The 14376-nt window shown below is 64.7% G+C and overlaps 1 protein-coding gene across 1 annotated transcript in view; it reads left to right on the top strand.

Annotated features, from left to right (window-relative positions):
* Window positions 1-931: 931 nt before the first annotated feature.
* The window catches only part of ACSL6 (acyl-CoA synthetase long chain family member 6), a 50961-nt gene continuing 37516 nt past the window's right edge, over window positions 932-14376 (top strand). The window contains exon 1 of the mRNA XM_045550733.1: window positions 932-1000. Within this exon, the coding sequence (XP_045406689.1) occupies window positions 952-1000 (49 nt within the window). The 5' untranslated portion in view covers window positions 932-951. The remainder of the gene's footprint in view (window positions 1001-14376) is intronic.

The raw sequence follows: 14376 nt of genomic DNA, 5'->3' as shown, positions 1-14376 counted from the left end.
TCCAGACCTGGGGACCGGGGGCCCCACCAGGATGCCTCCTCTTGTCATTTCTGAACACGTGCCCCTGAGCTCCCTTCTTGCAACCCCGACCTGAGCTGGAAGGCATCCTGCCCCTTGGCCCGGCCGTGCAGGCGTCTGGGCCGCGGGTGGCTGCGTGACCGTTCGTTGTAGCTCGGAGGGGCTTCTGGGGACCTCGTGTGCCACGTGGGGTTGTGTGTGAAAACCGTGGTTGTGTCCTCATGAGACGCCCATGATTCCATGTGGCTGCCTGTGACTTCGTGTTACCACCAGTGAACACACACGGCAGCCTGTGACCACATGGAGCCTCCTGCGACCTTGTGTGGCCTCAGCCAACCGTGCCGTCCCCAGACGATCTGGGCACTGTCAGGTCTAGCTGTCCCCTCCGCCAGAGCCCGGACAGACCGTCCCCACGCCCCGTCCTTACCGTCACGGCCGGGGCACCCGAGACTCCCCATGTCTGCGCGCTCGGGTCCCAGGGGACGTCGCGTCACCAGTCGCCGGCGCGCAGGCGGCTCCCAGGACAGGTAGCGCGACCGCGAGGCGCCGAGCCTGCCCAGCGCGGGGCTGCGGGTCGCGCGGGGCTGCGGGTCGCGTGGGGCTGCGGGTCGCGCGGCGCGGGGGGTCGCACGGGGCGGGCGGGTGGCAGCGGGTGGCAGCGGGTGGCGCCGCGCCACGTTCCGGCGCTCGTCGCCGGCCGGTTTCCCCGAACGCCGGGTCCTGTCGTTGGGCGGGCGGGGCCGGCGCGTTGGGTGCGGGGCGGAGTCTGCCCGTGCGGGGCGCGCCCCTCCCCCTCCGCCCGTCTCCGCAGCGCGCGGGAGGGAGGCGGGGGCTGCGGCGCCGCAGGGCGGGGGCCGAAAATTCCCGGAGCGGCGGCGCCGGCGACGACGCGGGCTGCGGGCTGCGACCTAGCCGGCCGGGCCGCCGGGCGACATGCTGACCTTCTTCCTCGTGTCCGGCGGCTCCCTCTGGCTGCTGGCGGGTGAGTCCCGCGCCGTCCCCGCCCGACCCCGTCCCCAGCGGGCCGCGGGGCTTCGCCTGGGCTGCGGGAGTCGCCTCCCGGCCGCCGGCCCCGGCCCTGCTGCCGCGCGGTCCCCCGGTCCCCCGGTCCCCCGGTCCCCGGGCCGGCGAGGGGCACCCGGCGCCGCGGCCCGACCCGGCCGCGTTTGGGAAGCCCCGGGCTGCGGGCCCTGCTCTCCGCGACCCCCGCGTCCCCCGCCCCGCGGCCCGGACCGTCGCCGAGCAGATTAGGCTCCGGCCAAGGCCCGGGACGGACTTCGCGTCCTCGTTCACCTCCCGGGACCAGAAGCCGCGGGTGTCGCCGCCTGAGGTCCCGCCGCGAGTCCGCGGGGACCAGGATTGACCTGGGCCGCCCGGTCCGGCCTCCTCCGGACACTCCCCGGCCGCCCCGCAGCCCCGGGCGAGATGCCTGTGACGCGGGGTCCCCCCGCCCGCCCGCAGGAGTCGGCCCCCCCCTGCGCCCCCCAGACGCGGTGAGGACCCCGCTGGACCCCGACCCCGCGCCCCGTCCGATCCGCACCCGCGCCTGGGGTCTCACCGCGGGCCCTGTCCTCGCTGCCCTCTGAGCCGGGGGTCCCCCGAGCACAGCACCACTAAGGGTCTCTACCTCCCCCTCCCGCATGTGCAGACTCAGCCTGAAAATTCATGTGAAGAGCTTGATCCTTAATATTGGCCCTAAAGCTGGCCCAGCCGGGGAGATGCTGTGTGATGTTAGTATTTATCACGTCGTAAAGTTCTTTCTGAGTCAAAGAAGGGGAGGCCGTTGGCTCTTTTGAAATTCTTACCTGAAATTTTGCATGTGTTGTTTAATATTCATAGTACATCCTAGGAGGTTGGTGGTACTATTTTATTTGCTGAGGTGTAGAGGTTAACTGACGTCCCCAGCGTCAGGCAAATATCTGGCAGACGGGGGTTTGACCTGAGGCTTTAATTGTTCAGCCAGTGCTGGGTGCCTGGTTCTATGAGGCCTGAACCTGGAGGGCTGGTGGGCCAGGTAGTCACTCTGCCCACCCCCACATCACCCCGCGCTGGGCCACAGGGATGGGGTGAGTACGGCCTCTCTAATCCCCTCAGCTCCCTAAGCTCCTTCTGTCCCCGGTGTCTGGTGACAGGCTGTGCAGGGCCACCCTGGTCCTGCTGCACATCCAGCAGGGAAGGACAGGGCAAGAGCTGGGGTCGGGGGTAAGGGACAGGGGTGATCAAAATAGCGATGCTGACAGTAACAGCCACCGTTTGTTGCCTCAGTGGTGGGTGGTCTTAGAGCCTCTCGCCACTGCCAGGGCCCCTTGGCCCCACCCTCAGGAGGCCCCACCCGGCTGTGGGTCCAGGGACAGCTCTCTCAAGTCTGGGGCTGCAGGGACGCTTGTGTCAGCAGCAGCCTGTGAGAGAAAAGCCCCTCTCAGTGTGGGGTCCTTGTCTGCAAGTGGGGTTCCCTGGCGCTGGCTCTTGTGCCTTCCGTCCTGCGTCCTCGTGGAGCAGCTCCCACAGTGGTCAGGTGCCCCCTCCAGTGGGAAACTGGGGGATCTGCCTCAGCAGGGTCCATGCAGGGGCCTCGGATGGTGACGCAGGGGACTGTCGGGGCGTGTGGCAGCTGCTTGCAGTAGGCCAAGCTTCCGATGTGAAGTGAGAGGCTGAGGCTGGTGTGTGGTGCTCGTGGGTGACATGCCCATCACCCTGGGGCATTCCTAGGCTAGGTGTCCCCCCTCTTTGGGACTTTGCCTGAGCCCCAGCCTTTCTCTGGAGGCCGAGCAGACTCCTGGGCTAAGGACCTGGGAACACACTTGGCCTTGTTGTCTCCGGGATCCTGTGGCAGCTGCAAGACCCAGAAACGGGAGGCGATCGATGTCACTCTTCAGTGGAGTTTCGTGCTTTTTGCCACCTAATCTTGCCCTCGGGAGACAAGGTGAGTCCAGGCAAGGGCTCCCCTCAGGGGCCTCAGGGCAAGAATGACATAAAGGGGCAAAGGGGAGCTGTCTGGGGAGGCAGCCACGTGCTCTGGGCCGTGTCCTGCTCCTGGCTGGAGGGGCCAGTGCAGAGTCCTGGCCCAGCCCAGCCTCACCTGTGTGCGGAGTGGTAAACAAGAGACAAGTAAAAGAGTCCAGCGTGAGTCAGATGCGGGGCCTGGTGCAGAGAAACACGCAGCACACGGACGCAGACGACGGCGGGAGAGATGGATGGGAGCTTCGCCGGCCTACGTGGCACCTTTGTGCAAAGCAGGAGAAGTTTCTAGAAGGGCACCCCTTCCTCTGGGCTGACGCAGCCCCACGCCCTCGTGCAGGGTCCAGTTTGCTCAAATGTGCACCCCCCCCCCCCAGTGTCGTCCGAGTGGCCTTCCGCAGCTTGTGGGGACATCTGTCAGACACGCAGGCCACACTCCGAGTACAGGAAGTCAGGCCAGCACAGTGTGCGGGGAGAACCGTGGCGGGGGGTGGGTCTTCAGGGTCTTGTGCCCGGGGACCCTGGCTGTGGGTCACAGGGTGTCACCACGCAGGATTCTGACCTCGGCACCTTCTCCGGCTCTTCAGCCTGTGTGGGAGGAGCACGCCGACACCAGGGGGCGGCAGAACCCACTCGTTATGCTCTCCGGCTCGTTTCCTGCCTCTTGTGATTTTAAGGGCTCCTAGGTTGACCTTCAGGAGGCTGGGTTTGGCTCAGATTCCACCCCAGATGGGACCTAGGACTTTCCCCTACACAGGCGGAGTGAGCATGAGGCTCTGGCTTGTTTGCAAGAAAAGAAGCAAAAGGTACAGGCTTTTGAATAACAGAAGCTGCCCTGTGCATCCAGCTGGCGCCTGGCACATAGTAGGCACTCAGTATGCACTGAAGTGCTGGGTGTGTGCAGGGAGCGGAGGCTGGGGGCGCTGTTTTCATGGGGGACAGTGTTGCTGCAAACATGTGACTTAGCTACTGTTACACTGAGCACCTACAATGTGTCAAGCGCCTTGTTCTGTGATTCTCCGAGCTCCCCTTCAGTCTTCCCGCGACACTGTGCTGTTATCCCCGTCTGCCGGACACGGCGCTGAGACCCAGGGAGGTTCGGTGGTGAAGCAACTTCCCCAGGCGAGTCGGGGGCTCAGGCAAAGAAGCCGTCGCTGGGCAGGGAGGGTTTAAAGACAGGACACATATAAAGTACCAAAATTATAACAACTTGTGCCGGGTCTTCCTTAAAGGAGATTCAGGATTCCGACGTGCAGAAAGTGAGTAGAGAAAGAAAAGGCATTCCGGGCAGAGAGACCTGTGTGAGGGAAGGTTGGAATTGGAATGAATGAAATTGAGGGGCAAATTCTGCTTGGCCAGGGCTGGGCTCGGCGGGAGTAGGATGCCAGGCCAGGTTCTGTGCACTAGTTGCACCAAGCAGGTGTGGCTAGAAGTGGGCGTGCGGATGGCCAAGGGGACGTCCCTCCTGGGCTGCACAGGTGACGTGCAGCCCCTGATGTTGCAATTTCCACTGAGCTGCAGTCTTCGGCCTCTTCCCCGAGTCCTGTGCTTTGCTTGAGGGCAGGGCACACAATGCACATCAGTGTTTCTTGCATCAATGAATGCTATAAAGAATTCCCCGAGAGTCATTTACTTTAATCATGATGTGTTTTATAATCTGTTTCCTTGCCACAAGTCAATCAGCAAATATCAGACTTGAGTGAGCTCTGAGACGCCAGGCTGTGTGCGCGGCTGGGGCGATGCCAGTGTGGCAGAAGCAGCAGGGAACAGGTGTAACTGTGGGCAGGGCCAGGTCACCCTCCGCTGGGGAGCCCTGAGTGCTGAGAACCGGTGCAGCCCAGAACAGAAGGAGGTGCTCCAGGGGTGTGTGCCGAACCAACGAATGAGTGAACAAATGAACCCACAGCTTCGGGGTGGCTGGTTTTGCAGAGGGTGGTCTTCCCTGAGGGCTGTGGTTTCCTTAGAGCTCCACAGCTCTGGCTGCTCTGCCAGGCACAGGCGCAAGGAATCCCCAGCCAAGACCCTCACCTCCCTGGACGGTCTGGGGCAATAGCCCCGTCCCCCGCCTGGGCCGGGCCAGACTTCCCACTGACCGTCCACTGAGCCCCGGATTGCTGGGGCGGGAGGGGTGCTGTGGATGAGACGTTGCTTTGCCCCTCGCCGTTGTCCTTCAGGACGCCCAGGTGTGGCTCCCGTCGTCCACGTGACAACTCCAGGAGCCCCCTGGCAGGTGTGGTCGTTCCCAGGCCTGCTTCCTTTATGACGTTCCTGACTCACGTCAAGCGTGGGGTCTGTGACAGGCAGAAGTGGGAAGAGGGAAGTGGATGGGGACAGAAATTCTGAGCCAAGCCAAGCTGTCTGTTCTGAGGTCCAAGCAATAATCTCCGAGCCTGAAGGATTTCAAGTCCCAGGAAGTCCCTATCTGCCAGCTCTCCCAGAGACGCCCTTCCTCTCCCTGTGCCTCGTCCAGGCGTTCAGCTGGGGGTGCGGCGGGGGAAGGCCGGCTCCTGCATTCACGCAGCTGCCTCCCTCCCGGGGCCTTAGAGCAGGAAGCCGGGCCAGGCAGGGAACAATGAGCATCTCAGTTCTCAGACCCTGGATGGCAAACCCGGCCTGGCACCTGTTGGGGCCAGGAACAGGCGCAGTGACTGATGGCTTTCGGAGGAATGGGAGCGAGTGGGAGAGCAGGCAGGCCCAGGTTGAAGGGGCAGCTCTGGGACAGACCCCCGCTGACAGGTGCCCTGAACCCTCCTCACGCCCAGCACGGCCTGGCCCACGGGCGCAGGAGGTGGAGCAAGGAACCGGGCAGGACTCAGCCTTGCTGCAAAGCCGTGTTTTCCCTCCAACCTGTGGACTGTTGTAGGGGCTGAGACCCCCTGTGGGGCCCCTCCTGCCCACCCAGGGCTGCTCCAGACCCTTCCAGACACTGACTACAGATCTCGCCAAATAGGCAGAAAGGCCACTTGGAGGGACAGTGAGGTCAACCAGAAAGGGGACAGCAAGGCCAGTTAGAGCTGGGACAGAGGGCAGCAAGGCGGGCTGTGAGCCAGCCGGTAGGAGTGGACGGGGCAGTTGGCTGGAGGCTGGACAGCGAGGCCCCCAAGCCAGTGAGAGGAAGGCAGTTGTCAGTATGGAGAAGGGGGACTCAGCCGGGACCCATTCGAGCCTGCAGTGGTCTCCCCACGTTGGAAGGGGCAGCACCTCTGGCCTCTCTTTTCTGCCCCTAGAACCGAGGCTGCATGAAGCCACCTAGACCAGGACTCAGCTTAGCGGCTGGAGAACTTCAGGGTTGATGGTGACTGTAGCTTTTAGCAGATGGGCTGGACACGGTTCTCTGGGAGACGCATCAACTCACGCGTACTCTGCAGGCCACCCCCCAAGTCTGGCTCTGTGTTGGGGGAGCTTGCAGAAAGGTGGGGGGCAGCCTTCTCCCCGCTACTGGGCTCGTGGGGGGTTTGGGTGCCGCAGGCTGGACAGCAGGGAAGGCTGTGACCTGGGCAGCCTGCGGCGTCTCCAGACCTGGTCTGACGTGTCCCCCACCCTCTGCCTCCTGCCTCTGCTCGGACAGCGCTATGACCTCTCACGGAGACACGCCTGGTGTCTTGGGTTCTTGAGCATGCTGTGTCCCCAACTCCTAGCAGGAAGACATGGGGGGAGACAGCAGTGGGTGACCATCCTTGTCCTCTCTCCCTTGGATGGTGGGAGGGCTGCGGAGCCCCCACCAACCCTCCTCTCGGTTCGGAATCGGTCCCTGAATGGCTTTGTCCTCCATGTCCTCTCATGAGGCTAAGTGATCGCATGTGTGCTTGGGATCTTGCCATGTCATTTCTCTGTTAACGGGAGTCTGGGCGGCATCTTCGCTCCGTAGGGTACAGTGTCTGTGCTGCGGTTAGTGGCAGGTCCCGGTGACCGTAGGAGGTCAGAGAAGCAGCATTTCTGGCTGCCAGAAGTCCAGGAGAAACTGCAGTCTAAGGGGCCTGAGTGCTGGAGTGTCCCAGCACTCGTGGCCGTGTCCTCAGTGGTCCTCTCTGTCCACGGCAGAGTCTTCTTCCCATTTCTTCCTCCACGCTTCCTGTAAACGCCGTGAGAATTACTGGTTTCCTACGCAAGAAACGGTGCTACCTCAGACTCAGCCGTTACTATTTTTGGAAAAGGAACTAACAGAGCCTTGGAAGGGGCCAATCCCGTTTCTTGGCACCACCCCCAGCACCCACTGCTGCCCCTGACCCCGACCCCTGCTCCTCACCCCCCACCCCTATTCCTCACCCCCCACCCCTGACCCTCACCCCTGCTCCTCGCCCCCCACCCCTGACCCTCATGCCCTAACCCCTGCCCTCCCGCCCCTGCTCCTCATCCCCACCCCCACCCCTACTGCTCACCCCCCATCCCCGCCCCTCATCCCCCAACCCCTACTCCTCACCCCCCCCACCACTACTCCTCAACCCCCACCCCTACTCCTTACCCCCCACCCCCCACCCCTACTCCTCAACCCCCACCCCTACTCCTCACTCCCACCCCCTGCCCCTCACCCCCACCCCCACCCTCACCCCCACACCCTGCCCCTCACCCCCACCCCCTGTTCCTCACCCCCCACCCCCACCCTCACTCCCCACCCCGCCCCCAGCCCACCTCTCCGCAGCCCCAGAGCCGCCAGCTCCCTCTCAGACGGGGGTTCCTGGCAGTGGGGGGAAGAGGGACTCCGAGGGGTGACGCTCACGGTGGGTCGATGTGAACAGCGTCCAGCAGCTGTCCGAGGCCAGCTGGGGCCTTGGCTTGCTTTGGTCTGAAAGACATTTTTGTTTTCTGGTGAGAACAAGCCCCAGCCTGGCCGGGAGCCTGAGCAGCGGCAGGAACACAAACCCTTTCATGTGACAGCCCGGTGGAGAGGAGCCGCCTGCCAGGAGCCCCCCCTGCCCGCTCCTTGGAGGTGCCATTTGCATATGCCCCATTCTTCAAGGCCGAGCTCCCTGCCCAGCTGAGGGCGGCTGCTCCACCCTAACCCTTCGGGTGCCGGGGCTCTCGCGGGTCCGCAGGCCACCTCTCCGGAGGGGCGAGTCAGGGCCGGCAGATTCCTGTTGCTGAACGGATGGAAATTCAGATTTGTTTCTTCTTGTGGCATTCAGAAGAGGAATTGGGTTAGAGTACGGAGAAGCCAGAAAATTAAGCTGTTTATAGAGTTTGCCAGAAATTCGAGCTATTTACCAAATTTACTAGAAAAGTTGCCCTTAACCATGGGCAAAACTCTTTTTCCTTGCTCATTGTCTACTCTACAGAAGGAATCACTGGCACCTGGGGTGGTGGGTGACGGAGCCATTCCAGCTCCGGCTGCAGCAGCAGTCCTGGTGGCATCCCGGACCCCAGGGTGCTAGACCGGGTGAGCCGGGGGCATCCTGGACCCCGGGGTGCTAGACCGGGCGAGCCGGGGGCATCCCGGACCCCGGGGTGCTAGACCGGGCGAGCCGGGGGCATCCCGGACCCCAGGGTGCTAGACCAGGTAAGCCGGGGCGCCATCGGCTTGGGCACCGTGACTGTGGAGGCCTGAGGTGTAGACACGACACCAGCCAGTCTGCTCCTTCTGCAGCTAAGGCCATCCTGCCAGCCTCGGCTACCCGCCCCGAGTCCCGGTCTCCCACCCCGAGCCCCGGCCCTCGGTGCCCGCAGGCCTCTGCCTCCCGCCCACCCCTGTGCGGCGGCTCCTGTCTGGCCCCAGCATCTTACAGGCCCCTCCTGTCACTCTGCAGCCCCCTTCTGTCACTCTGCTGTAGCTTGGTTCTCCCCGTCCCACCCTGCCTCCCTGGCCGAGGACGTGTCTCAGGTTCTGTCTTGTGCGTTTCCCCCTGGGCAGGTGTCCCCAGGAGACCGGCAGGGCCCCCAAGTGACACGAATGAGCAAGCAGATCCCTCTTGCTCCCCCCGCCTCAGTGACCCCAGCTGTGTCCTGGCAGGACCCTCCCCACCCAAGGAGCTTGCCTGTCGCTGGGGGAGGTCACGCCCCGTCCTCCTGTGCCCCAGCCCCCGGCAGTGGAACTCGGGGTTCGCAGCGTTGCCACGGCAGCCCGTGTGCCCTTTCCTGAGCTCCAGCCTGCTGCGTCCGCAGTCTGGGCTGGGAAGGAAACGGGTGGCTGCTGCTGGGTCCAGGACGCTGGCCGCCCCGACAGGGACACGGCAGGGAGGGGAACGGATCGTGTTGCAGCCGGAGGACTCGGCTTCCTGCACTCCGGGGTCTGTCCAGGAGTGTCCCCTGCCTGTGCTGTGACCACGGCCCTGGCCGGTACCCCAGGGTCCTGCCTGCTGCCCCAGAGCTGGGCGTGAGGGACCCAGGCTCACCCCACCCTCCGTCCCGGCCATGTGCGTGTTTCCAAAGCTGCCGCCACTGTGTCAGCCTCTGCTGTCACTCTGTGCTCTGAGAATCTCTCGTGCCTGATCCACGGTGAGGACACGGCCTTTATCTCAGAGCCGGCGGAGGACACTGTGTTTCCGTTTGCTCCCTGTTCTCAAGGCTGCTCCGGTGGTAAAGTTCCTGCAGGCGCTGTTGGAGCTGGGCCTCCTGGTGCCGTGCTCAGGACTGCGGCCTGGGCTGCTGACCAGGCCCGGGGTGAGTGAATGCGGAGTTTCCGTCACGGGGACGGGTGAAGGCCGTGGGGGGCTGCCACGGGGGGTGTCCACGGGGCGTGGGCTGGCGGGACAGGTGGCTCTGCCCTGTGAGAGGTCAGTCACGGCCAACCTGGCTACATTCAAGGGCGTCATCGGGCCTTCGGAGCTGCAGCCGGGCCCCGGGGGAGACTCTGCAGGGTCCCCCCGTGTAGCCCGGCAACCCGGTCTCACGGGCGTCTCACGGGGGACGTGCCGTGGCCTCACCTGGCAGCTCCCAAGTCAGGGAGGCCCTTTGCCACATCTCTGCCCTGCAGTCGTCTGTGGTCTGTGACTCTAATTAAAACCCAGGGGAGAAGGCAGAGAAAGCCCGTCTCTCGCCGCGTGGGCCGGTGGGGGCCGCCGTGCGTGCGTCTCTGCGAGTCGGGGTCCCACAGGTGGGACACGAGGTCTGTGCGTTTCCTAACCTGGCCCCTGGCCGTGCATTTCCTGGGGCGGATCTGTTCCCCCAGCCCACGCCCGGCACCCCCTGGGGTTTCCCACCAAACTCTGGATTTCCTGCCCCGAAGCTGCCCTGGGAACCATTAAAGGAAGATTTCAGCTATTCAGAGACATCTCTGAATTGGTCTGCAGGAAAGCGGGGGTCCTGCCAGGAAGAAAGGAGAAGGGGCTTTGTGGGCTGCAGGTGGGTCCTCGGGTGACTGCGTTTTAACCGGGGTGCTTGGGAGAGACCAGGTGAGGGCTGCGGAGGCAGCAGGTGCCCCCGTGGCAGCGCCGTGGGGGGGGAGTGGTGGGGCCACCGTCGGCCGTGGGAGGCATCGCCAGCCTGCGGGCTCTGGGTTGCCGGGCAGTTAGGCCAGCGGCTCTGGGGGGGCTCAGAGCACTGGGCTGTGGCCTGGGACGTTCTTGCAGCGGAGAGCAGGGTTGGATGTCGGGGAACAGTGGCCTAGAGGGGCAGACTCAGAATTGCCCGGAAGTACCTGGCATGGGGAGGGCCTTGGGGTGGTGACCGGGATCCGGTGGCCCGGACTTGTCTCTGACCCACCAGCACCTGTCCCCGTGAGCCTACTGTGTGCCCAGCCACATGTTGGCCATGCGGGCGGAGTGAAAAGCTCCAGGAGCAGCCCCCCAGCCCCTGACCCTCCCCCCGTGGAGAGAGCTCATGGGAATGAGTCCCTGGGCGTCCCTGGGCCTCAGTGTCACCTGCAGGAGTGCAGAGTTCAGCCTAGGTTCCAATGGGCAGCCCGGCAGTGTGGGTCCCGGCTCCAGGGTGGCCGTCCCAGCCCCAGGACACTGTGTCTCGGGGTGGCTGTTACGGAGGGGCCTGTGTGCCAACGCGGGGTCTTTGGAGAGAGGAGCCCTTGTCTTCCACCCACGGAGCCCGGCCCTGGGCCGGCAGGGCCCCCGCTCCCCAGAGTATTCCTGGGCTGGGCCAGTTTCTTCCCCCTCCACAAGCGGGGGGGGGGGGCGTGACCTTGTGGGGGTGGGGGCAGAGGCAGCCCCCAGGAGAGGCTGGAGGTGGGCGGGGGTCCTCCCTCAGCACCCCCACCGCTCACTGCGGGTCCCCAGCACACAGCAAGGCCCCGGCCCCCGAGCAGCATCTGGGGGATTGGGGAGGCTTTGTCCTTGAGACCCGCTTGGCAAACTCCCCTCCAGGGCTGAAGATGGGCGGGGGAGGGCCGGGGGGGTGCGCCGGGGCCCTGGCGGGGTGAGGGTTAAGGCCGGGCTGCTCGGCTCCTCCCGGCCGATGGAGCCAGCACCGCCCTGTGTGCCCACGAGGGGGGCCGCGGGGGCCTTGAGGGGCCAGCAGCTCCTCAGAGCCACTGTGTGCCCCGTCCCCGCCAGACCTGCTCCCACAGCCACCGGGGAGCTGCCGCCGCTGCTAAGGCCTCTGCTCCCACCCAGCTTATCAGAGCAGGTGTCTGTTGCCACCGCTGTCCCCAGGAGGGCGGACTTGGGGCAGGGCCTTCCCCACTTCTGTGCTTTGATCAAGATGTGGTAACCTCTGTCCCTGGGCCCCGCGGCCCCATAGAGGGAGGCTGGTTCTAGTGGGACCGGCCCAGCCGCCTCCCCTGTGCCAGGAGCCGCTGCAAAGGTAGGGAGCGAACGCAGCTGCTCTCAGCTGTCTTTGAGCCCTGCAGGCTGGCAAAGAGACGGAGTGACGGCTTCAGCTAACGCTCTCTGCCGAGTGTTTCCCTTGCTGCGTGCCTGGCACTGCCCTCTGTCCCCAGCTTGTGTGGGATGAGGCCCAGCTGACTTGCCCAGGGCCACACGGCCGTCAAGAGTATGAGTCAGGATCTGGACCCAGGTCAGTTCCGCACCGGAGCCCCCTCTGGGCCCTTTCCCAAGCTTGTTTGCTGAGGCCCCCGGGCCCTCGGAGAGGTCGTTCGGAGAGGTCATGCTGCTCTTTTCAGAGCTCTTCGCTGGGACTCGAGGACGTCCGTGGTGGCTGGGTGGCTAGGCTTGGGTTTCCACCGTTTCTGAAGGCTCAGACGTTTTCAGAGGCCAGAACCCCACTGCAAGAGCCACTACCCCAGGCCGATACAGAGGGAAGCTGGGGTGATTCCAAGGGGAGGGAAGAATCTGAGGATCGTGGAGGGCCTCAGTGCCAGCATGAGTTTGAACTTTGGTCCTAGGGCAATAGGGAGCCAGATAAGGTTTTTGAGCAGCGGTGTGGCTGGGTCGTATCTCTGTGTTGCTATCAGTGTGAGCACAGTCGGAGCAGGGCGTCCCAGGAGGGTGGCGTGGGAGTGTGGGCTTCGCTTGGTGGCTGGCCCAGGCCCAGGGCTGGGGACGGGGGTGGGCAGATCTGAGAGATGTTTGGAGAACAGCCCCGGTGGAGCCGCCTGGCCGGACTGGGAAGGCCCAGAGTGTGGGGTGAGGAGGCTGGGCCAGCAGAGGGGCTCAGAGCCACGCCGTGGGCCCAGGGCCCCTCCACGGGGACTTGGCTCTGCTGCCCGACCACGGGGCCAACGTGCCCCCCCCGGGTGCACCCCCTCCTGGCCTCTCCCACCCCGACTGCAGTGCCTTTCCCCACCTGCCCTCGTGGGCCGTCTCCGCAGAGCCTGTGGTGGGGCCCCAGGCCCCGGCCTGCGCCGCTCCCCGGCATTCTGAACCTGCCGGGGCTGGAGGGGCACAGGCTGGGCTGGCAGGAGAGCAGGAGGCTGGTTCACGCCGAGGTCCTGGTCCTCCCGCCAGGAGGATGTTTACAAACACAGGCCACTCGCTTGGCAACGTCAGCACGCGGATTCCCTTGGGTGCCGTCAGCAACCCCCCAAACCCCCCGCCCCCCGCAGCCAGGAGAGCCTCCCGGGGCACAGGGGGAGGGGCCGTGGCTGGGACCCTGGGGACCCCCGAGCCCCTCCCCAGGTCGACAGGGAGGTGTGCCAGCCGGAGGGGCCACGCCCTGGGAACTACGATGAGGCCAGACGTCCCGGCCTAGGCGGTGCCCTCCCCATGCCAAGGGCTTGGTGGCACGGGCTGGCTCTGAGGTCATTGTCCTCAGAGGACCTGGGCTCGCGGCTCTGCTCTACAGGGGCTCCCAGGTACGGAGGGAATCTCGGGTAAATGCAGGCAGTTCTGACCGTCTGGGAAGGGCGGTGAGCCTGGGAGAATGAGACCCCCGGTTGCTGCCCAGCCAGGGGGAGGTGCAGGCCCAGCCATAGGGGCGGCTCCCACCCAGGGGCGCGAGAAGGACCAGGTGGCCAAGCCCTGTCTCACGGCTCCCCGTCACCCCAGGCGGAGAGGGAAGGACCCAGCCGTGAGAACGTGGCGGGGTCTTGTGTAGCCAGGCGAAGCCCGCCGTGCTGTGTGCATGGTGAACACCAGCAAAGGACGGAGCCGGCTGGTCCCCTGTGCGGGCTCTGGTGGCCCCTGCGTTCCCCACCTGGGTGGGAGAACCTCGCTGGGCTCTTCTGAGGGGCCGGAGCTGGTTTTCTGTGGGCTCGGCACCGGCGCGAAGGACAGGCTGGGCTGTGGGAATAGGCCGGTGTGGGCCGGGGCTGGCGTGGCCGCACCACACAGGGATGGTTCTGGAGGCCGGTCCCGGGCTGAGTCCTGGGTCTACTGCTCGCTCACGGTGCACCCCGCTCACGGAAGAGGGGGACTTCTTCCCCCTTAGGGCGAGTGCGGGGCTTCTGGGGGGGTCAGGACAGGGGTGCCCAGGCCTCAGGAATTCAGGGAGTGCACACGGGTCCCTCTGCCCCCACCGGGACTGTGACAATATGGGGACCACGGAAGCTCAGCGTATCCAAGGCCTCACGGACTTGGGGCCGTGATATTTGTACAGGATTTCATGGGCTCAAGATTTGTTTTCTGAGCTGAATATTCGGTTCCCTGTGTGCTCCATGCACTCGTTCAGTGCCAGCCTGCGTGCGTTTGCTTCCCCTGTCTGGGACGTCCTCCCCTCGTCATCCTCTAGTGTCAGCGTCACTTCACTTCCTGCCAGAGCCCGGCCCTGGCTGCCCACACCTGCCTCAGTCACCTCCTGCCCACACCTGCCTCAGTCACCTCCCCTGCTCCCACGTCTGAGCACAGCACTGCCCACTCCCCCCACGTCCCCCTGTGAACGAGCGCAGGCCTGACACTGAGGCAGGTGACGGCAGGGACACATGAGGGACTTCAGGACGGATGGATGGATGGTTTGACCATTCTGGGCTGCACTTCGTGAAACTCTAGCATGGCACCAAATGTCACAGATACAGAAAGCTTAGGGTCCGTGAGCACCCGCCAAGGACCAGGTACTGGTGGTGGTGACTGTCCTTCCAGGGTTGTCTCTGAAACTCTTGGGGTGCACAGCTGAGCCCTCAGG

Source organism: Lemur catta, chromosome 5, assembly GCF_020740605.2.
Source record: "Lemur catta isolate mLemCat1 chromosome 5, mLemCat1.pri, whole genome shotgun sequence".
In the NCBI taxonomy this organism is placed as follows: domain Eukaryota; kingdom Metazoa; phylum Chordata; class Mammalia; order Primates; family Lemuridae; genus Lemur; species Lemur catta.
The sequence above is the reverse complement of the archived record's forward strand: the minus strand, read 5'-3'. Positions and strand labels throughout refer to the sequence as shown.